General features: G+C 40.1%; 2 protein-coding genes and 2 pseudogenes across 2 annotated transcripts; 3 read left to right on the top strand and 1 right to left on the bottom strand.

The window, feature by feature from the left end:
* The first annotated feature begins 1,653 nt into the window (after positions 1-1,653).
* LOC108814384 (SKP1-interacting partner 15-like) lies at positions 1,654-3,128 on the top strand. The gene has a single exon (XM_056991296.1). The coding sequence runs from the start codon at positions 1,836-1,838 to the stop codon at positions 2,949-2,951; it is 1,116 nt and encodes a 371-aa protein (XP_056847276.1). The 5' UTR covers positions 1,654-1,835; the 3' UTR covers positions 2,952-3,128.
* A 1,026-nt stretch (positions 3,129-4,154) lies between these two features.
* On the top strand, positions 4,155-16,451 carry LOC108815451 (uncharacterized; annotated as a pseudogene).
* Positions 16,452-19,940: 3,489 nt separating this feature from the next.
* On the bottom strand, positions 19,941-21,299 carry LOC108814745 (extensin-3-like). Its single transcript, XM_056990284.1, has 2 exons — positions 20,306-21,299; positions 19,941-20,214 (listed from the first exon to the last, which is right to left on the bottom strand). The coding sequence occupies exon 1, from the start codon at positions 21,254-21,256 to the stop codon at positions 20,321-20,323; it is 936 nt and encodes a 311-aa protein (XP_056846264.1). The 5' UTR covers positions 21,257-21,299; the 3' UTR covers positions 19,941-20,214; positions 20,306-20,320.
* A 476-nt stretch (positions 21,300-21,775) lies between these two features.
* Positions 21,776-23,801, top strand: LOC130497991 (DNA-directed RNA polymerases IV and V subunit 4-like; annotated as a pseudogene).
* Positions 23,802-23,911: the final 110 nt, after the last annotated feature.

The raw sequence follows: 23,911 nt of genomic DNA on the forward strand, positions 1-23,911 counted from the left end.
ACGCGCACATCTCACTATCACCTACCATTCACACACGTGCGTCGGTTGCGAATTAGCTTTGTTTAGGGGCTTTTAGGGTTTGCTGGAGTTTTATCCATTTACTTGCAATTTGCAAGCCGTGAATGATCAGATTATAGCTATGAGATCTGAGGGCTTTTTTATTTATTTTATAAAGTTTCGATTTTTATTGGTCTGTTTAGCCCGTTGATGTTAAAGCTTGATACTTTCTGAGTGGTGCCCTGGTTTTTCAATGTTTTGATCACATAGTTATCATTGCGACTCTTTATCATCATCATCATCATCATCTCCAACTTCTTCTTCTTCTTCTTCCTCTCCTTCGCTGTCTGCTTGTGTTACTGCTTCTACTGCTACTACTACTGGTTTACTGCAATGATAGCTATGTGACATTTTGATAACTGGATTTTGATGCGCCACTAATGACAGATTTATCTGAAATTCTGAGGGTTTTAATGTTACTATTTAAAATTTTAGTTTTGATTTTATTTATTGGTTTTTTTTCTTTGGTTTCTCTTGCATTATGGCAAATCTGGTTGAGATATATTTTAGCCCTGTGATGATGAATAGAATATGTCTTTGAGTTGTGCCGCTTGGTTGTTTCTTGCTGAGCCTCATCATCTCGTTTCTTCAACCTCTCTCTCTCTTTCTCTATATACAGCACACACACACATATATACATGATTGTTGCAGTAGTGGTGATGATGTGGCATGGTGGAACAATAACCAATGCGTTGCGCAATCAATGATTTAGGAATTGCTCCAAGTACCTGAGGGCTGTGTACTCCTATTCTGCAGCTTATTGAACTCAACCTTAATGGCGAAAGGAACTACGGTTTTGTTTGATTTTGGCGATTATAATCTGTATATGTAATTGAAAACAAAATCTGCATTACGTGATTCACATTAATACATATGAAATTAAAAATTTTGGACGTCTCTGCAAATAAAAAGTTGATTGAATAAAAAACTGTTCTTTTGTTCCAGTTATATCTTATGTTTATTTAATTAAGACGCAATAATACCACTCGAGTGTTTTGGAATGGTCCAAGCTCCACAAAACAGGCCTAAATTACCACCAAATATCCTCTACTTGGATTACCACCAAAATGGCCCAAGCCAAATCTCATATCTTATTCGATAAAACAAAACGCTTTCGTAGATTACTAATGCTTAGATTAGTTTATCTACCAAAAACGCGTGCATGGGTAATTTTTGAATAAATTAATTATGTCGACAAATTTCGAGTATCCGAACCTGATAGACTTTTTTGATTATACAACACTCCAAATTGGAAATGATTGTATGGTCGACCTAGAATATTCTGATCTGTGATAAAGAAGCCGGCATTTGTTTCGGACCGACCCAATCAACCAACAAGGCCGACAAAATCAACTTGATTACTTTCAAACGGTTTTGATCCTACACTTAAAATAATGCAACCTTTAATCCAGAATTTCAATACTTTATTTGGTAGAATTATTCTGTGATTAATAAAATAATAATTTTGAGAACGTATAGACTATATTACAATATCCCAATAATATTTTCAAAAATTCCTATATTGAGTCTTCGTGATAATTATTCTTAAGTCTATGAAAATTATTCAATGATATCCAGACAAGTAGCCTGAGTCAGCCCATTACGGACAGGGACAAAACCGGAACTATAAAAAAAGATCATTCTCTTTGCTTTCACCTCTCCCATTCCAATACCGAAACTCCCAACCAATGACAACGCAGAGAACACAACTTCCCCAATAATTACCATTTCACCCTTACAAGCCTCTCACGATTCCACCCGCCACCACGGAGACACCAATGGAGTCATCGCCGATCAACCGTCTACCACCGGACTCACTCCACCAGATCTTCTCCTCCCTCCCCCTCCGTCAAATCATGATCTGCAGATCCGTCTGCAAGTTCTTCAACCACCTCCTAACCTCACAGCCCTTCACAGAGATCATCTCAACTCGTCCTCCTCTCAACCTCCTCGCTCTCCGTCCCCCGCACCATCATCACAGACACCGCCACGTGTCCATCCCCCACCCCCACATCAACGTGTACGATCCAGACGAGAATCGGTGGCTCAGATTCAACCTCGACTTCCTCCCTTTCCGCTCCCCGCAGCCCGTGGCCTCCTCGAGCGGACTCATCTACCTCTGGTGCGAGTCGGTTAACTCGGCCGACTCGTGCAAGTCCCTCGTGGCATGTAACCCTCTGACTCGTCAGTTCAAGGTGTTGCCTCAGCTCGGCTCGGCTTGGTCGCGGCACGGGACCGTTCTCGTCGACTCGGTTAACAGAGTCATGGTCTTGACCGAGCTAGCCGCTCTGTATTACTCAGGGACCGTGGTGGCTAACCGGTGGCTCAAGTTCTCGTCGAACTTACCGTCGAAACCGAGAAGCCCTGTCCTGACGTCGACGTCCGTGTTCGCGCTATGCGACGTCGGATCGCCGTGGAGAAGCCAGTGGAAGCTCTTCTCGTGTAGGCTCACGAGCCTCGCGGTGGTGACGGCTCACACGAACTGGACTTGCTTGGAGAGGCACGAGTGGGGAGATATATTCGATATCATAAAACGACCGCGTTTGGTGCGCGGGGAGGGGGAGGATAAGCTGCTGATGATCGGGGGGTTGAAGTCGACGTTCTCGTTGAACCCGGCGTGTTCGACGATTCTGATTCTTAGGCTTTGTTTGGAGGGGTTGGAGTGGGAGGAAGCTGGGAGGATGCCGCTTGAGATGTACAGAGGGTTTCAGGAGTCGAGTAAGTTTAAGGTGTTTGGTGGTGGTGATAGGGTTTACTTCTCTGCTAAGAGGATTGGGAAGCTTGCGATGTGGGATTGTTGGGATGGGTGGAGATGGGTTGATGGTGTTTCTGGTTATGGTGATGGGTTGTGTCGTGGGTTTGTGTTTGAAGCTAAGCTTACATTGATGCAATGAATGGTTGTTTGTGTGCTTTTTTGTTTGTTATTGTTGGTGTTCTTTAAGCTGTTTTTATGTCTTGTCATGGTGCTTTGTGTTGTTCTTGAATCTAGAGAGACTGTGCTTATAGGACTTATATCTCTGTCTTTCAAATGGTATTTGAGTATACAATACAACTGATTCGTGAGACCGTCATCATCATCATGTTCATTCGTTGGTCTTGAACTGAACATTAAGTTGCCTTAAGCTTCAAGTCATCAAGAAGATCGTACTTGTGTACTTCATTTCTTGAGGGAGTAAAAGAATCTATGAAATTTTTGTGTCGATTAAAAATAAAAAAAAATCAGTGAAGTAAATGGTGTTTCCGACCATATCTCTTTGATGTAACTAAGCAATGTGCCTCCATTGAAACTTAACTTCCTTGTTAGTCAATTCTAACACCAATCATGTACTATAAACATGCATCTGATGATGATATCATTAGCTTGAAGCTGAAGGAACGTGCTTGATGATGTGGATTTGATATTTAACTAATCATACCTTACTGGACACGTAAGGTTTAATATGGGGCCATAGCCTATGCATATGTCAGGAACCATTATGTTCGGTCTATAGATGATCGAACAAAATCATAACCAATGCGTCAATCGTATTGAGAAATATTTTGGGTTGTCTTGGTTCAGGTTTAAGTTTAGATTCTTATAGAACCACAGTTTCTTAGCTCCAGAATTAGCATCTACGACCAATTGTGTATTAGTAATGAGAACATACCACGGATACATAAATATTCAGTTGAACTTTTTTTTTTCAGTATAAGCGATGGCAAACATATTTCCTGTGGTGACCAATCATCAAAGCAAAGCTAAACTTTGACCTGTGGTGGATATATACCTGATTAGTGAAAACGCACAAGACAAAACATTCTTCAAATGAAAACTCAACCTGAAGCAATCAGATACATACTCTCCATCAGGAGTAGCTTTTGATTCTAGTTGTGGCAGTCTCAAACTTCAAATCCTGAATAAGAGAATTTGAGAAACTTCTACAAAGATATCTCATTAAGCTGACAACTACCCTAAAGCTAAACCCCTAATGGTCTTAATTTTAGCACGAGAGGCCTTTTGAAAAACACTAAATCCTACCTTAATGAGCGTAATTTAAGCATGATGGGCCTTCTTCTGAAACCCTAAATCCAATTCAGTCGCCTGAGTCTTCTTCTCAACTCAAGCTCGAGAGTACGAGACTAAGTGAAATGGGGACCGTGATATGCTCTTCTCTTTCTCTCTGTAGTTTAGCTCCGTGATATGCTCTTCTCTTTCTCTCTGTAGTTTTAAGATTTTTCAAAGGGTTCGTCTTTTCGAGTTTAAGCTATTACGAGAATGTGGTTGTTTGCAGTGATTCGCTGTAGTTTTGAAGCGAAGCAATTTGATTACTTGTTTTTTTTTTGGTGTTAGGTTAATTTTGATTTTGAAGCAAAGATGGTGAGGCCGTATGGGATTAAGGTGGTGAACAAGAGGAAGGAGAGACACGACAAGGAAGAAGAAGAGGAGCAGCCTCCTAAGTTTGAGCAGAAACAAAAACAAAAAGAAAGGGCGAAAAGAGAAGCCACCGAGGAGGAAGAGAATGAGGAAGCAGCAGATGATGAGCTTGATGTGGGTGGGATACCTCCTATTATCGTGTCTGATAATAACAAGGACCAGACTGGTGTTATTTTTGTGCTTGACAAGGCCTCTCTCGTGTTGGGGAAATAAGGCACACTGCGCAGCGGAACTTAACTGTCGTGTTTCTCCTAACCTTGTGTGAACCTGTGAGGAAAATACTTCGACGATAGCAGAATATAGTATAAGCAGAAACTAAATGAGACAAGCACTTTTTACGTGGAAAACCTCTTCGATGTGAGAAGGAAAAACCACGGAACCGTAGTCCACTCAACAATCCACTATATAAATGTATGTGAGTACAACCATGTCCTCCCTGTTCAACAACCTGAACAGAACAGAGACTCTAGCTGCGATCTCCAACACAAGAACAACAACAACAAGAGAGCAACACAAAGCTTCAAAACCGACAGCAACAAAACGACCTCAGCTCACAAGGATTCCGGCAACCAGAGACTAATCCCACCGTACAAATCCAAGATGAACAAGTCAACAACACCTCTGCCAAATCTCAGCTCAATCAGAGAAGATCTCACCGTCGGATTTACCAAACACTCAAGACAGCACTGCTGAAGAACTGTGACGACCAGCTTCACCAAAACCCAGACAACAGAAGATCCAACCATTAGAATCCAAATCCCTTCGGTGAACCTTTAACCTACTGACTGAAGAAGCTTCCCACAAAATATCAGCCCGATCAGGATCCGTTTAACCCTCCAAACTCTGCCTTGACAAACCCAGACGAATCTGTCTTCTTCTCTCTTTTTCTCTCTTTTGTCTTAAGAGTCTTCTTGAGTACTCTTCTTTCTTTTTTTATGTTATGTATGCTGTGATTAGCACAAATTAGGTTAATAGACTTTATATGGTGTCTCACTAACTCTAATAACCTCCAAGGCTCAATACTAATCTCATGGACTAATACCAATGGCCCAACTTCCAAGTTTGGTTATCACCAACCAAACCCAATGGGTTTCCTCCATCTAGAAGGAACCCAACAAACTCCCCCTCCGACTATGTGGAGGAAATAGCCATTTCGGCTATCCCTCGACATACTTCAAGCTTTCCCCTCGGCAAAGACTTTGTCATCATATCAGCTCCATTATCATCCGTATGAACTTTTGCAAGTTCCACTTCCTTAGAAGCAACCACATCCCGTATCCAATGATACCTCCTCTGAATGTGTTTCGACTTCGAATGAAATGTAGAAATCTTCCCGAGACAAATGACGCTTTGACTATCACAAAGCAACTCATACTTTTCTTGCTTGAAACCGATCTCTTCACAGAAGTTCTTCATCCACAACAACTCTTTACAAACTTCAGTTGCAGCAATGAACTCTGCCTCAGTGGTAGATAGTGCAACGCACTTTTGCAGCCTTGACTGCCATGCCACAGCTCCACCCGCAAATGTTACTAAGTAACCCGAAGTAGACTTGCTAGAATCAACATCTCCAGACATGTCAGAATCAGTGAAACTAACCAGCAAAGGCTTCTTACCCCCAAATGTAATCTTCAGATCAAAAGTCCCTCGGAGATATCTCAAAATCCACTTCACAGCATTCCAATGTTCTCTTCCCGGATTGGAGATAAACCTGCTGACAACTCCAACGGCGTAGGCTAAATCCGGTCTTGTACAGACCATGGCATACATCAAACTACCCACTGCAGAAGCATATGGAACCTTCGCCATATCTTCTTTCTCCTCATATGTCTTCGGACTCTGTTGACTGCTCAGTCTTAAGTGTGGTGCAAGCGGAGTACTCAACACTTTAGACTTGTCCATGTGAAACCTTTTAAGTACCTTTTCAATGTACCTCTCCTGAGACAAGTGAATCATCTTCTCACTTCTGTCTCTAACAATTCTCATACCGAGAATCTGTTTCGCTGGACCCATATCTTTCATGGCAAAGGACATCCCGAGCTGCTCTTTCAACTCCTTAATTCTGTCCATGTTCCTGCCCACAATCAACATATCATCGACATACAACAACAAGATGATAAAATCATCCTCACCAAACACCTTCACAAATACGCACTGGTCTGAATCAGTCTTTGCATAACCATGCTCCCCCATAACAGACTTGAACTTTATGTACCACTGCCTCGGTGCTTGCTTCAGTCCATAAAGGCTTTTCTTCAAGCGGCAAACCAATTTTTCTTTGCCCTCTTTAACATAGCCTTCCGGTTGTTCCATGTAAATCTCTTCCTCCAAATCACCATGAAGGAAAGCAGTCTTCACATCCATTTGCTCAACCTCTAGATCAAGGCCCGCTGCCAATCCAAGCACAACCCGAATGGATGACATCTTCACAACAGGAGAAAAGATTTCATCATAATCAATCCCCTTCTTTTGGCTGTAACCTTTCACAACCAATCTAGCCTTGTATCGAGGTGGCTTTCCATCCTCATGCTTAATTCTGTACACCCACATATTAAGCAAAACCTTCTTGCCCTTAGGCAATTCCACCAACTCAAAAGTGTGATTCTCTTCAAAAGAATCCATCTCCTCATCCATGGCTCCAAACCAAAGATCCTTGTGTTCATCTTCCAAAGCTTCATAATAGCTTTCAGGCTCTCCCCCATCAGTAAGTATAACATACTCACTAGGATCATACCTTGTCGACGGTTTAAGACCCCTTGTGGATCTTCTAACAACAGTAGGTTGGTTCTCAGCAGCTGGTGTCTCACCATGATCGTCACCATGATCACCATTGCCATCTTCATGTGCGGGAGCATCTGCACCGGGTGTACCATCCTGAACCTCAACCTCAACTTCACCGTGGACTGATGTAGAAGGAGTAGCCTCTATATCGATCAAACCTTCATAAACCTGAGTTGGAATTTTGGACTTTTCAATGTCCTTAATTGTTTGATCCTCCATGCACACAACATCTCTGCTCCTTACGAGCTTCTTCTCAACGGGATCATAAAATCGGTACCCGAACTCATCCTGACCATAACCGATGAACACACACTGCCGCGACTTCATCTCAAGCTTCGATCTATCAACCTTGGGAATATGAACAAATGCCTTACACCCAAAGACCCTCAAGTGACTGTAAGAAACATCCTTACCAGTCCAAACTCTTTCTGGAATATCACCCTCCAATGGAGCACTTGGTGACAAATTCAGCACATGAACCACCGTGTTCAAAGCTTTTGCCCAGAAAGTCATCGATAAGCCTGACTGTGAGATCAAACATCTCATCCTCTCGACAATCGTCCTGTTCATCCTTTCAGCCAACCCGTTCAACTGTGGAGTATAAGGTGGCGTGAACTGATGCCTTATTCCATGTTCTTTGCAATAAGCATCAAATGGTCTGATGTACTCTCCACCATTATCACTGCGGATACACTTCAGCTTCTTCCCCGTTTGTCTCTCCACCAACGCCACAAAATGCTTGAAATATTCCAGCACCTGATTCTTCGTCCTCATAGAAAATACCCATAACTTTCTTGAATGATCATCAATGAAAGTCACGAAATATGATGCGCCGCCAAGAGATCTTGTCTTCATTGGACCACACACATCTGAGTGTACCAAATTCAGTACCTCAGGTTTCCTAGAAGGCGCAGAAGACTTGAAAGATACCCTGTGTTGTTTTCCCGCAAAGCAATGCGAACACTTCTGCAGGTGCAAACCAGAGATTCCTGGAATCACCTCATTCTTAGACAACACAGCCATTCCCTTCTCACTCATGTGACCGAGTCTCTTATGCCATATCTCCATGGCATTATCATTCTCCACCGCGTTAACAGCATCCTTGGAGACCTTAGCCTGCATCCAATAGAAAGATGAAGACTTCTCACCTCGAGCCACAATCAAAGAACCACGAGAGAGCTTCCATTTACCACCACCGTGCAAACTGAAATAACCCTCATCATCAAGTCTTCCCGTTGATATCAGATTCATCCGAATATCAGGAACACGCTTAACATCCTTAAGCACCAGCTTAGTACCAAGACTAGTCTCCAAGCAAACATCACCAATGCCATCAACCTGAGCCATCGCATCATTCCCCATCTTCACAGAACCATAATTACCCGTAGTATAGGTAGAAAACAAATCCCGCTGTGATGTGGCATGAGTAGTAGCTCCACTATCAGTCACCCAACTGGTGTCCTGGCATGCGACATTAATGGCATCACCCTCAAGAAGAATGAGAAACTGATCTTCAGTGACAGTCACCCGATCCACCTTTTCTTCTTGATTTCCTTGCTGCTTGTTTTTCAACTTCCAGCAATCCTTCTTCATGTGCCCTTTCTTATGACAGAAATAGCACTCCATATTTGCAAATCTATTAGACTTGATCCTGCTCCTGTTCTTGTCCCTCTTGGGATCTCTACTTGAACTCCTCCCCCTTGACTCAGTAACAAAGACATCTGAACGCGAACTGCTAGCATTGGACTGCCTTCTTGCTTCCTCATTAAGAACACTGTTCTTCACTGAATCCATCGAAATAACACCTTCCGACGCGGAGTTACAAAGAGACATCCTGAAAATCTCCCAAGAATCCGGTAAAGTACCGAGAAGCCACAGACCGTGAATCTCATCATCAAACTTGATGCCCATATCAGACAGCTTGTTGAGTAATCCCTGAAACGCATTCAAGTGATCTGTCATCGGAGTCCCCTCCTGATACCTCAGCTCAATCAACTTCTTGATCATGTACATCTTGTTATTTCCGGTCTTCCTAGCATATAACTGCTCCAGCTTCTTCCACAAAGAACGAGCATCCATCTCAGTCTCAATATGATGCAACACATTATCATCTACCCACTGCCTTATCAACCCACACACTTGGTGATGCTGCAGCTTCCACTCTTCATCCGTCTTCTTCTCGGGTTTCTTCTCCTCGAAGACAGGAACATGGAATTCTTTAACAAAGAGCAAATCCTCCATCTTGCCCTTCCAAAGATGATAATTGGCACCATTCAAGCTTATCATCCTGCCCATATTTTCCATCCTGCCCATATTCTCCATCATTCACACAAGCAACAATAACCTGAAGTTATCAAACCCAAAGCCCTAAAACCAGAAGCTCTGATACCACTCTGTTGGGGAAATAAGGCACACGGCGCAGCAGAACTTAACGGTCGCGTTTCCCCTGATCTTGTGTGAACCTGTGAGGAAAATACTTCGACGATAGCAGAATATAGTATAAGCAGAAACTAAATGAGACAAGCACTTTTTACGTGGAAAACCTCCTCGATGTGAGAAGGAAAAACCACAGGACCGTAGTTCACTCAACAATCCACTATATAAATGTATGTGAGTACAACCACGTCCTCCCTGTTCAACAACCTGAACAGAACAGAGACTCTAGCTACAAAGAGCTATCTCCAACACAAGAACAACAACAACAAGAGAGCAACACAAAGCTTCAAAACCGACAGCAACAAGACGACCTCAGCTCACAAGGATTCTGGCAACCAGAGACTAATCCCACCGTACAAATCCAATATGAACAAGTCAACAACACCTCTGCCAAATCTCAGCTCAATCAGAGAAGATCTCACCGTCGGATTTATCAAACACTCAAGACAGCACTGCTGAAAAACTGTGACGACCAGCTTCACCAAAACCCAGACAACAGAAGATCCAACCGTTAGAATCCAAATCCCTTCGGTGAACCTTTAACCTACTGACTGAAGAAGCTTCCCACAAATTATCAGCCCGATCAGGATCCGTTTGACCCTCCAAACTCTGCCTTGACAAACCCAGACGAATCTGCCTTCGTCTCTCTTTTTCTCTATTTTGTCTTAAGAGTCTTTTTGAGTACTCTTCTTTCTTTTCTTATGTTATGTCTGCTGTGATTAGCACAAATTAGGTTAAGAGACTTTATATGGTGTCTCACTAACCCTAATAACCTCCAAGGCCCAATACTAATCTCATAGACTAATACCAATGGCCCAACTTCCAAGTTTGGTTATCACCAACCAAACCCAATGGATTTCCTCCATCTAGAAGGAACCCAACATCTCGAAGTTGCCAAAGTTAGAAAGGTAGTGTCTTCTGCACTAACACCACCCTTGTGTAAAGATAGCAGCCTCTTGTGTGCTAAATTGCTAATCGATATGTCTTATTCGTTTTTTTTTTTGCAGACTTACCAGCTACTAAACTCTGATGATCATGCTAATTTCTTGAGGAAGAATGGCAGAGATCCTGGTCATTACAGGCCAGACATCACTCATCAGGTTCCGATTTTTTTTTAATTATTTTTTTCCAAGTGATATAAACGATCTTGAGTGTGATCTTTCTCTCTATTCATTCAGGCTCTTCTGATGATTTTGGATAGTCCGGTCAACAAGGCTGGGAGGTTGAAAGCGTGTATGTTAGAACAGAACAAGGTGTTCTTTTTGAAGTTAAGCCTCATGTTCGTATACCAAAAACTTTCAAGCGTTTCGCTGGAATCATGTGTGAGTGAGTTCTCCTTTGTTTTTGTTACCCTTTTTTTGTTTCTTAATCCCAGCAACATTGTTGGTTTTTTTTTTTGGCAGTGCAATTGCTACAGAAGCTTAGCATTAGCGCAGCTGAGAGCCGTGAGAAGCTTATGCGGGTGATCAAGAACCCTGTGACAAACCACTTCCCGCCTAACTGTAGAAAAATAGGTAACAAGAGGAAGAGTCCATAGTTTCCTCCCACATTATCGCATTAGGATTAGCTTAAGAAGAATGATTGTTTTTTTCTTTAATCAGGGTTCTCGTACAGCTCTGAAAAGCTGGTCAATATGCACAAGCACCTCTCTACTGTCTGTCATGAGACCGACACTGTTTTTGTGGTTAGTTATCTCCAAATATTTCTTTCTTCTATTCCGCCAGCACAAAGTGATAGGTTTTAGCTTTCAGCTTCTTACATATATAACCAAATCCTATTCTCAAACATGTGCCTTATTATTTCAGCTTGGTGCGATGTCACGCGGGAAAATAGAGTGCGACTATATCGATGATTTTTTGGCCAGTAAGTCTGTCTTCCCTTAACTCATCATCCTTTGTGGAAAGAAATAAATGAGATTTTTAAATGATGAAAACATATGTTCTGAAAGAGGTTTCTTTGGTTTGTTCAGTTTCAGGGTATAGGAAAGGTATTTTCATATATCTATCAAGATACAAGAGAGCTACAATATATACACAGCAGAGAGTAGGGAAGATATTTACACATTCCTAAAACAGAGGAACTAGAATCGTATGCAGTAAATGGCGTATCCTTATCATATATCTCTTTATCTCTTACACGCCCCCTCAAGATGGAGTGGGTGAGCACACTCCAATCTTGTGTCTGAGTTCTAAGAACCGTGCCCGAGAGAGAGGTTTAGTGAGGGCATCAGCCAGTTGATCACGTGTGTTGACATGAGCTACTGCAAGGGCACCTTTTTGGACTTGATTGCGGACGAAGTGGTAGTCGATGGCTATGTGTTTCATCCTTGAATGGAACACTGGATTTGCACAAAGAAAAGTTGCTCCCACATTGTCACAGAATATGACTGGTGCAGTTGGTAGTGAGACGCCCAGTTCGGAGAGAATGTTGCAAATCCAATTTATTTCTGAGGCTGCATTGGCTACTGCTCTGTATTCCGCTTCAGTTGACGACCTTGCGACCCCATTTTGCTTCTTTGATGACCACGATATCGGGTGTTTGCCGAGATAGACAATATAGGAGTTGGTAGACACGTAGTCATCAGAGTCACCGGCCCAGTCTGCATCTGAGTATCCCTGGAGAACCAGTTTATTCTTCGCAGAGTAGTAGATGCCGTGGTCCGGTGTTCCAGCTAGGTATCGAAGTATCCGCTTAGCTGCTTGCCAGTGATCTTCTGTTGGGATGTGCATGAATTGCGACAGCTTATTCACAGCAAAAGCAATGTCCAGACGCGTGAACTGAAGGTACTGAAGGCTTCCGATCAGGCGTCTATACTTCGTGGCATCCAGAAGAGCAGTGCCGGAGCTGAGATGAAGCTTGGGTGATGATGCCATGGGCGTTGAAACAGGTTTGGCGTTTGTCATGTCGTACTTGTGCAGCAGGTCTAGTATGTATTTTCTTTGGCATAGGTGAAGCCCATGAGTTGTTCTGCGAGCTTCGATGCCCAGAAAATAGTTAAGATCTTCTGCATCTTTAACAGAGAACCTCTCTAAAAGTAAAGTAAGAACTCGCTGGATACCAGTCGTTGTGTTTCCGGTTATCAAGATGTCATCAACATATATGAGGAGATAGATGTGTTGACTACCAGTGTGAAGGACGAACAATGATGTATCTGCCAGAGAGTTCTGAAACCCGAGACTGAGAAGAAAGGTTCGTAGCTCGATATACCATGCCCGTGGGGCTTGTTTGAGACCGTAGACAGCTTTGTGGAGACGACAGACATAATCTGGTCTGTCTGCGTCAACGAACCCTGGGGGTTGATCCATGTATACTTCCTCCTTAAGCGTGCCTTGTAAGAAGGCGTTGTTGACGTCTAGCTGCTTTATAGGCCAAGAGTTAATGACTGCTACATCGAGGACCATTCTTAAGGTTGTCGCCTTTATGACCGGACTAAAGGTTTCGATGTAGTCCCGACCAAACTCTTGATTGTACCCCTTAGCAACGAGACGCGACTTGGAGCATTTGTGCGTCCCATCAGCATAGTACTTGTCTTTGTATAACCATCGGCATCCAACAACATTATATTCTGGCTTCCTGGGAACAAGGCTGTAAGTTCCATTGCGGGCGAAAGCATCAATTTCCGTAGACATCGATCCTCTCCATCTCTTGTCTTTGAGAGCTTGGGCGATGGTGGTCGGTTCTGAAGGTCTAGATGATAGTCGTGCAGCAGAGTAGTTGTATTTGGGATTGGGTTTGGAGATTTGATTCTTTCTGCGAGTGACCATAGAGTGTTGATTCGCTGGTGGAGGAGAAGGTGACGGTGGAGGAGAAGGTGACGGTGGAGGAGAATGTGACAGTGGAGGAGAAGGTGACAGTGGAGGAGGCAATGAGCTGGAAGTCGCAGATGAATGAGCACCAGCGGAGGTTTGCGGGTTCATGGGTGGACTTGATGATGACGATACAGAGTGAGATGACGATGGTGTTGTCACAGGTGTGTTGTCGCCTTGCGGTGAACTGGAGCCAGTCGGTAACTCTGCACTCATAGTAGCATCATTAGTAACACTAATAGAAGGAGTTGTAGAGTTTACCTGTTCAGACGAGTGAGGCTCTGAGCTCGTGGTTCCCGTTTGCTGTACGAGAGGTGGTATAAAGAAGGGTATTTTTGTGACTGGTGGGGATGTGTACGGTTGTGTGGTGTCGGGTGAGGACGGTTTTGGTGGTGGGGTGTTGAGTTTGTGGAACGGAAACTCTGTCTCATCGAACCTGACATGACGGGAAACATAGATTCGGCCAGTGCTAGGTTGCAGACACAAATAGGCGCTTTGAGTTGGTGAGTAACCAATGAACACACAAGGCGTCGATCTGTCCTCAAGTTTGTGACTTGTATAAGGTCTTAGCCATGGAAAGCAGAGGCAACCGTAGACCCTTGTCTTGGAGTAGTTTGGTTGCGTCCCAAAGAGTTTGTGTAGAGGTGTATCCATGTTTAACACGGGTGTGGGGAGGCGATTGATCAAGTAGTTTGCAGTTGCAAAGGCATAGGTCCAGTACTTCTTAGGCATGACGGCATGAGTGAGTAAGGTAAGGCCAGTCTCTACCAGATGACGATGCTTTCTCTCTGATATTCCATTATGTTCTGGTGTGTGCGGAGGGGAGGTGAGGTGAGAGATGCCAGCTTCTGCGAGAATTTTTCGTAGAGCAATGAACTCTCCGCCATTGTCTGAGTACAGTGTTCCTATCTTTGTCGATAGCTTGTTCTCCACAAGTGCTTTGAAGGTTTGGAAAGTGCTTTTGACGTCGGACTTGAGTTTCAGCGGGAAAAGCCATGTGTAGCGGCTAAAGTGATCCACAAGCACCAAATAATATTTATAGTTATCAACAGAGATTATTGGTGAGCTCCACAGATCTGTGTATATGTATTCAAGAGGGCGAGAAGAAGTGATTGTGTTTTGAAAGAAAGGCAATTTATGGGATTTATTGATAGCACAATCTGAGCACAAAGTGTTTTGGTTTACAGATTTGGTGCAAGGTAAAGAAAAATTTGAAACAATAGCTTTAAGAATAGAAGAAGCAGGGTGTCCTAGGCGAAAATGCCAATCAGAGAAAGTAGTTTTTGGGTTTGCAGAAGTAAAGAAAGCTTGCAGGGTAGATGGGTTGGGTGGCCACTCGTACAGCTCATCCTTGGTCTTGCCTTGGATTAACGGGACCCCCGAGCTGAGATCCTTCACCTGAAATGAAGCAGGGAAAAATTCCACAGAAACCTTATTAGCATTACATAGACGATACACAGAGATAAGGTTCTTTTTGATATTTGGTACGCAAAGAACATTGTTAAGTAGCAAATTGCGTGTAGGAGAAGGTATAGAGATATAACCAGTGTGAGTGATAGAGAGACCAGAACCATCACCAATGAGTACCGAGTCATCACCATGATAGGGTTGCTGAGCAGACATGTTGTGCAGATCGCTAGTCAAGTGATGCGTTGCACCGGAGTCCATAAGCCATGCATTAGAAGGGTATTGATTTGCCATAGCTACGTTCGCACGAGATTGCCAGGGACGGAACGGAGTGACAGCACCGTTGCTAGGCTGCTGGAACATCTGAGGGCACCTTCTAGCACTATGTCCGAAGACACTGCAGATTTGACAACGTCCTTGATACCCCTTAGACTGCTTGCACTCTTGCTTCTGCGTGTTGTACGCTGGAGACTTGGAGTTGTTGTTCCAGTTAGTGTTCTGTCCACGATACTGGTGGTTCTGGTGCTGCTTAGGGCGCGAGGTAGCAACATTAGCAGTCATTGGAATAGCAGTCGAGGCAGGAGTGGAGACGGCGAGCAGCTTAGCTTCGCGATTGATCAGTTTTTCGTGAATCTCCACGATAGAAGGTGATGTATCACGTCCTTCAATTTGCTCAGCTACACTCTTGTAGTCGTCTGGAAGACCATCAATGATGTACTCCACTTTATCTTCATGATCCAAGGGTTTTCCAAGCAGTGCAAGCTGATCAAAGCGTGAGGTCAAGCCCCTCATGTATTCATCGATGGACTTGTCTCCTTTGGTGGATTGCTTAAGCTGTAGACGAAGTTGTTGTATGTGTCCTCGAGTTGGAGTGGCGTAGGTGGAGCTTAGGGACTTCCACACTTCATGAGACGTCTTGGTGTTGGTGACAAGAGACTGGATTGATGGCGACAGAGTACCAAGGAGGCCACTGTAGATGAGGCGGTCCTGGCGGTGCCATTTGGTGTACTCCGGGTTGACTACAGCTTCATCAGCGACGGTGATCGTTTGAGCAGGGGGTGGTGTAGATCCGTCGATATAACCAGCGAGAGCGTAGCCGTCAAGTAAAGCATGAAGTTGAAGGCTCCATGTCATGTAGTTTGTGGATGTGAGCTTGTTAACATTCACCATGTTAACATTGAGAAGAGGTTTCGTGGTATCAACTTCTTCAATAGGGGTGGTGGCCATGGTGAACAGAGATCGAGATTAGAGAAGAAGGGATGTGGCGGCTGAGAAAAAAAATTTTTAGGGTAATCGGTAAAGCTCTGATACCATATAGGTAAGGTATTTTCATATATCTATCAAGATACAAGAGAGCTACAATATATACACAGCAGAGAGTAGGGAAGATATTTACACATTCCTAAAACAGAGGAACTAGAATCGTATGCAGTAAATGGCGTATCCTTATCATATATCTCTTTATCTCTTACACAGGGTATCCCCTTAGCGCAGCTTACTGTGTCTCAAGAATCTGCGAGGCGTTATCAACAAACTGGAATATTATATAAAATGTAATAGCAAGAAGGTCCTTTTGTTTGTTATCCCTACTGTTCTAATGGTGGAACCACTTTAAGTTAGTTTGTGATGTATACACATTGGTCTATCTTTCTTTTCTTGGAACGCACACATTGGTCTATCTATTATCGTGTTTTAAGGAAGAATTTTTGTTTATGAACTAAACTTCCACCTTGGATACATCAACTTTTGTAGTAAGGGATGATAACAAATTAAACCTTTTTTTTTGAACAACAGATAACAAATTAAACCTATCAACAGCTTTACAGTCACAAGCTACCCTGAAATGACAATGGAAAAAATATTCAGTAGAAAACATTTTGTTTACATGATGAATGAAGAATACATGCTGTCTTTTTGTATTTCTAATAAAGTAAATGCATGCATGCAGTATATAAAATAATTTGTTTTATTTCAATTTATCATATATAAACATCAAAGCTTGGTCATGAAACTAACAGATAATCAAGCGTCGAAATCAATGCATCTCTACATGATTTCAAAATCAACTTATCTCAGTTTTAATCTGTGTTTTATTTATATATAAAGGAAATAGACACATAACAGTATATGGAATGAAAAATGATGCAACTACTCCACAAACATATGTAATATGTTGGAGAGAGTCTGTCAATGGGTTGCATTGCATCCATTATAGGGGATTAGTTTTGTCTTTTTCATAGGTTCAAGATGTAGTATTAATTAAAAATAAATAAAAAAATAAAAATGTATTAACATGAAAAAAAACAGATAGGCAAATCCGTAAAGATGCCTTCGTCCTTTTATCTTGAAACATATCTTCAAACAGTGGTTTTATGTTCCCCGGTGAGTTATTGAAAATTTATGAAGAGAAAAATATGCGGAAATAATCTTCTTTTTAAAAATTTGATTTATTATGAAATATAGCTATAAAACGAAACAAAATATTCTCTTAAAAGTTTAAATATATATGATAAATAATCTCCTAAGCAATTCCCTGTTCCATTCTTTTCAAATATACACATATAAAAGAAAACAAAATATTCTTTTAAAAGTTTAAATATAAATCTTCAAAAAAAATTATTAAAATTATAACTTTCAAATAATTAAAAATAAATAAATAACAAAACATAAAATTATTATTAATCATATTATATTAATAACTATTATATTTTATCACAACAATATGTTTTTATATTTTTATAATGTTATAATATATTTCTACTGGTAATCTATTCTATTAATTCTTCAGCATGACCAATTGATAAAAGTTGTGTCCACTTATTTATAGCCCACATTTTCAAATAATTAACTGCCACTAATTAACAAATATCGGAATGCATAAGGATATTTGTAACCTCCCTTCCCCTTTACTTTCTATAATTCCGGGATGCATAAGAGTAGAAAAATATCACGTACACAATAACTTTATATCTAAGAATAGAAAGAATATTAGACTACGAACATTGACAGCAATTATTCATATATAATCAATAACAATCAATGACATTTATATTCATAATATCAATAACTATGTTTACAAATAAATAAACAAATAATTATACCAACTTTTTAAATCGGACTGTCTGAATAAAATATCAAATAATTTAGATAATTTTAAATTGGGCAATTTTCCTAAATATAACATTTTTAAGTTTTTGTTACAAAAAGATCATAAGAAAAAAATGACCAAAATATTTTATTTAATAGGTAAAAGACTCTTATACCCTAGATATATAAATACAAATAATAAATTAAAAATTATTTTTTATAGTTTCAGATTATATGTTCTCAAATTCAAACTTATTAAAAAGAAAATTTCAAACTTTTTCGAATTGTTTTTTTTTTGAAATTTGAAAATACTTTTTGAAACTATTTGAAAATTTTTATTTTCAATTTTATAAAATTTTAAACCTCATTTAGTTTAACGGGTTTTAAATAGGTTATTCGATTCAAAAGTATATTTTAAATGTGTTTATTCTATTAATTCTCCTGTATGACCAATTAATAAAAGGTTGGGTCTAACTTAAAAAAATAACTGCATAAAATATAATATAATTATATCTAGAGCATTGTTAACCGTTCATAACTTCCCTCGGCATATAAAACGATAATTTGGGCTTCGAATATTGTTAACCGTTCGTAACTTCCCTATGTTCCTGTTTTTATGTTCAAATAAAAAAAACAAAAATTGGACTGAATATTGACAAAAGGACCAAGCCTTACCATATGATACATGTACATACTTACAAAACTTATCTATTCTATTAAATTCATATCATACAGAATATGATTATACAAACACACAAACATAAAAATTATGTTCCTTTAAAAAATAAAATTAAAACTAAAACTAAACAACTAAAATTAAAATTAAAAATTATGATCATGATCCGATATTCTACAAATTTTAGTTTAACGGGTTTTAAATAGATTTCTACATTTGGACCCGCCCTTTTATATTTTTTAGTTTTATATTCTTTTAGAAATTTAATTTTTATATTTATATGTTTTAGTCATATTTGTGTTTTTCATTGTATAACATTTCTCTTAAATAATTAATAGGAGGTTTTAATCATTGTATTAAAATAGTTTGACCATACATATATCAATATGTTATGTTTCTATTTTAATAGTATTGACTAGATTCGGATTCGCCTTTAAAAGAGCTGGTATATTTTTTTGTTTTACATATTTTAGAAATTTAATTTTTATATTTATGTTTTTAATCATATTTATATTTTTCTTTGTATAATATTCCTTTTAAATAATTAATAAGAGGTTTTAATAATTATCGTAAAATAATTTGACCACACATATATCAATAGGTCATATTCCTGTTTTAGTATATTGATATTATATAATGAAAAAAAAACGTAAATAAAAACATAAATATAAAAATTAAATTTATAAAAAAATGTAAAACAAAAAATATACCCGCTCTTCTAAGGGCGGGTCAAAATCTAGTTTATTATTAAACCGTTGTAATATCTCATAATCAACCAGTCATAAATATTTCGAAAATGCAATAATTTTTAAACGTTATGCCAGTCATACAAAAGGCAACATAACACTTGAAACTGCAAACTCATGCACCCGTAACCACAACCGCTGCGTTTGAACTAGTCTGACCCTAAAAATATTGTCTAAGAAATGGATAAACAAAAGAAAGTCCTTATTTCTCAAGAAGCTAGAGGAAGACACGGGGTCAGAAGATCAGAGGTCATAAACTTAACTGGAATTGTCCATGACTATTATGTCAGAGGTCTCCGGTTTGAATGACCACTGAGATGAAACTAATGTTACATACTGTAGTTTCGGATTTAGAGGGATTAGAATTTCGATCCATCTGGACAATTAAGAAAAGAAAGACATGGGTCGGGAGGGATTCTTATAGCAGCCAAATAATATAATTATAGACTCATAGCAGCCAATAATATAACAATTATAGACTCATAGCAGCCAATTAAAATTAGAAATGATACTTAGTAGATCATGTGAAATGAAAAAAAAATTACAATTTTATTAAGTAGACAATCAAACTTTAAAATTTAAGAATTTGGAAAAAAAAACAGGACTTGAACTTACAAACATATGACATTTGCATGCATTAACATGTTTGAAGCTTATCAGAACAACTTATTTATTGGGAAAAGAAAAAAAACAACCTAAATAGGAGACTTTCCTTTTAGAACATATATCCTTTTGATTATCTCTTAATGATCTTGTGTCTTTTATTGTATTACCAAAAGGTTCTTTGTTTTCGTGTACTTTATCCTGCAAGATACACGTAGAACATATGAAATAAGCAACTGTAATGTGATTTAGGTCTACCATATTGTAAGCAAGTATGAGAAATTGTAATTACCATGAGGGCGGTTAGTTAGTAGTGGTATGGAGGAGGTGGAGATTTGTAGAGGTAGGGTTCTTGTGGAGGTGAGTAGGGAACCGGTGGAGGAGGAGAATGGACGGGAGGAGGAGGAGATTTGTATTCGTATTGCTTTGGTGGTGGGGGAGAGTAGTAAACCGGAGGAGGAGGAGACTGGTAAACCGGTGGTGGTGGTGATTTGTACTCGTAGTGTTTCTTTGGTGGTGGTGGAGAGTGGTACACCGGAGAAGGGGGAGACTGGTAGACCGGTGGTGGTGGTGATTTGTACTCATAATGCTTCTTAGGTGGTGGAGGAGAGTGGTAAACTGGAGGAGGAGGAGACTGGTAGACCGGAGGAGGAGGGGACTGGTAGACTGGTGGTGGTGGTGATTTGTACTCGTAGTGCTTCTTTGGTGGTGGTGGAGAGTGGTACACCGGAGGAGGGGGAGACTGGTAGACAGGTGGTGGTGGTGATTTGTACTCGTAGTGCTTCTTTGGTGGTGGTGGAGAGTGGTACACCGGAGGAGGGGGAGACTGGTAGACCGGTGGTGGTGGTGATTTGTACTCGTAGTACTTCTTTGGTGGTGGTGGAGAGTGGTACACCGGAGGAGGGGGAGACTGGTAGACCGGTGGTGGTGGTGATTTGTACTCGTAGTGCTTCTTTGGTGGTGGTGGAGAGTGGTACACCGGAGGAGGGGGAGACTGGTAGACCGGTGGTGGTGGTGTTTTGTACTCATAATGCTTCTTAGGTGGTGGAGGAGAGTGGTAAATTGGGGGTGGAGGAGACTGGTAGACCGGTGGTGGTGGAGATTTGTAAACAGGAGGAGTGTAGTGCTTCACCGGTGGATGAGGAGAAGAGTAATAGTAATTTGCAGTGGTTTCAGATGCAAAACCAAGAGATAATGCTAAGACAAGCAAAGCTGCTGCCATAGTGGCCATTGGTGATCCCATTTTCTTATGTGTTTCTCTTTGTGTTTGATGCTCTTAATATCTCCCCTAGTCACCCTTTATATAGAGCTTTTCAATTACTCGTTTAAAAATAAACTTTTATCTCTGATGCTAAATGGCATTCTTATCATATGTAAAAAAAAAAAAAATAGTTGACTATGTAATACAAAGAAAAATATGAGGTTTGGTCTCAGTCAGCCTTTCATTATTGGTTTTCTTTCCCCTTCAATTATTTTGGTAGTTGTTGATCGATATGTTCTGCATGTTCCGAATATACACTACAAAAAAAGTTCACATTGATAGCATATTATTATAGCACGTTTTACTGAACTGCTATCGTTGATGATAATTTTTTTTTTATAAAATATAATAGCATTAAATAAGTGCTATGATATAATTTCGATAAGCGGGAACCTAAAATTAGATTTTCCGCCGAGACTTGAAGTAAAAATTTGAGAAGCCCCGAAAAATAACATTTTCCCACACTGATCTAATACATTTCTATTTAAAGTCTAAAAATTAGTGTTCACAAAAAAAAAGGAAAAAAAAGATTTACTCAAACCCTCGTTCTCTTCTCCCATCCATCTGTACCGTCCTCTTCAATCACCACCGCCAGGTCCGCGACCATCACCAGATTCACCACCGTCATCTCCCATCCGTCAGCCATCTCCACCATGTCTCCATCCGATTCATCTCCTCCTCGTCACCACCTTTCCTCTCCACCTCGTATTCCCCTGTTGCAATCTCTCTCTCTCTGCAAATCTCAAGTTTCTGTTCAAGTGCTTCTTTGATTTCTAACCCTAATTTCACACAGAGAGAATAAACAGATGATGGAGAAAGCAGGAAAAGTGTTCAAATCTTCTCTCAAGTCCTCTATGGTATCGTGTCTCTAAACCACTTTCATCAGATTTTCTTACCTTCTTTATCGACATTGACTTTGATTCGGTTTTGAGGGTTATAGGATCCGGCAAGGATGATAACTCCTATAACTCAACCAAGTCCTAAGAGTACAAGGAAAGTCCAGTTTGATCCTAAAGGCTTGCGCTTTTTGATTTCTTCTTGCTTTGTTCCTCCTGAAGTTCCCAACTTTATTGTGTTATCTTCTGTGTTTGTGCTAGTCCCACGGGATTCCAAGTACACGTTTGCTTAAACTCTTGCCTTATTGGATATAGGTGGGAAGGGAACCAATGCTAGTAAAAGTTCTCTGTCTAAAGAGTCTCAGCCACTTGAGCTTAAGACTGATAAGGGTTAGTACATCTGCTACTTTCTCTACCAATGCCCTTTGCTCAGCATGTTAGTATGTGTTTTATTTTCTGTGATGGTGTTTACAGAGCTTCCGGAGAATGCAAAATACTTGATGGATTGTGAAGCTTTTGAGATTCTACAAGGCATCAAGGAACAAATGGTTGTGCTATCCGAAGATCCTAGTTTAAAGCTTCCTGTGTAAGTAAAAATTCACGACATGTGTTCTGTTTCCATGCGGGAAAGGTCTTTGGATTCACTAACTTGTAGTTTTTTTTCAGGTCTTTCGACAGAGGACTAGAGTATGTGAAGGATGGTCGTTACTACATAAATCATCAGTCTGTTAGACAGATCCTTCAGTATCCTTTTGTAGCTGTCTTCATTGATCTTTCATGCAGATTAATGCCATTCTCATATCTGATTCTGTCCTGTGTTTATAACTTAACGAGTATGATATAAGGCTTCTGAAAAAGCATGGTGTCTCTGAAAGCGAGGTACTTAACTTATCCAAAGAGCTTCAGTTCAGACAACAGACCCTAAGGGACTTTCAGTTTTTTTACCTTTATAAGTTGAACTTAGTACTGGTCATATATGCAGGTCTTAGAAAATATCTGAGCCTTGGAAGCATGTGCACAAGTGAACCAGTTGCCTTGCTGTTGAGAAGGAAGAGTGGAAATTTGATACACTCTGTGATATTTATGACACGCACTCAAGCTGTTATCTTCTGCAACACTAAATGAAAGGTGATCTTTATATACTCTATTTGAATTTTTGTAGGTGTTATCAGGTGTCTCATATTTTCAGCATTGTTATCTTAAGTTGATTTGGACGCTTGTAAGGTCCTTGAAATTTGCACTCGTTTGTGATAATCTGTGGTTGCCCACTGCTCAATATTTCTTACAATCTCTATCTGCCTGCAGATTTTTAGTAAATTTCTTTGGGTTCTTAATTTATTATGTGATGCTCTGTAATAAGATTATGGTAGAGCTTGAATTGACATGAGCAACTTTCTTTATCAGGTTTCTATTGTCATCTATCTAACTTTATTCCTTGTGTGTATAGGTTTGCTTGGTTTCTGCAACTCTTCCTCACGAGATTTTGATGACATCAAAGTTTATGACGGAGCCAATGAAGATACTTGTGAAGCGTGATGAGTAGACTCTTGACGGCAAGAGGATTAAGTTTAGATTTTTGGTTTAGTTAAGTTTATTGTTTAGTTTAGGTTCTTTTCTGGTTTTAGTTTGGTAAGCTGGAATTTGGTTGTAAACTGATTTTAATTTATAAATAAAATTTATTTTTATTTTAATTATAAATCAAATTTTGATTTATTTCAATTATTTTATTTTGAATTATAATTATTGTAGAAACACCTATCATAGCATGAAATATGAAATAGTAATCAATTTGTAGCAAGAG

This window comes from Raphanus sativus, chromosome 7 (assembly GCF_000801105.2).
Source record: "Raphanus sativus cultivar WK10039 chromosome 7, ASM80110v3, whole genome shotgun sequence".
Lineage (NCBI taxonomy): Eukaryota > Viridiplantae > Streptophyta > Magnoliopsida > Brassicales > Brassicaceae > Raphanus > Raphanus sativus.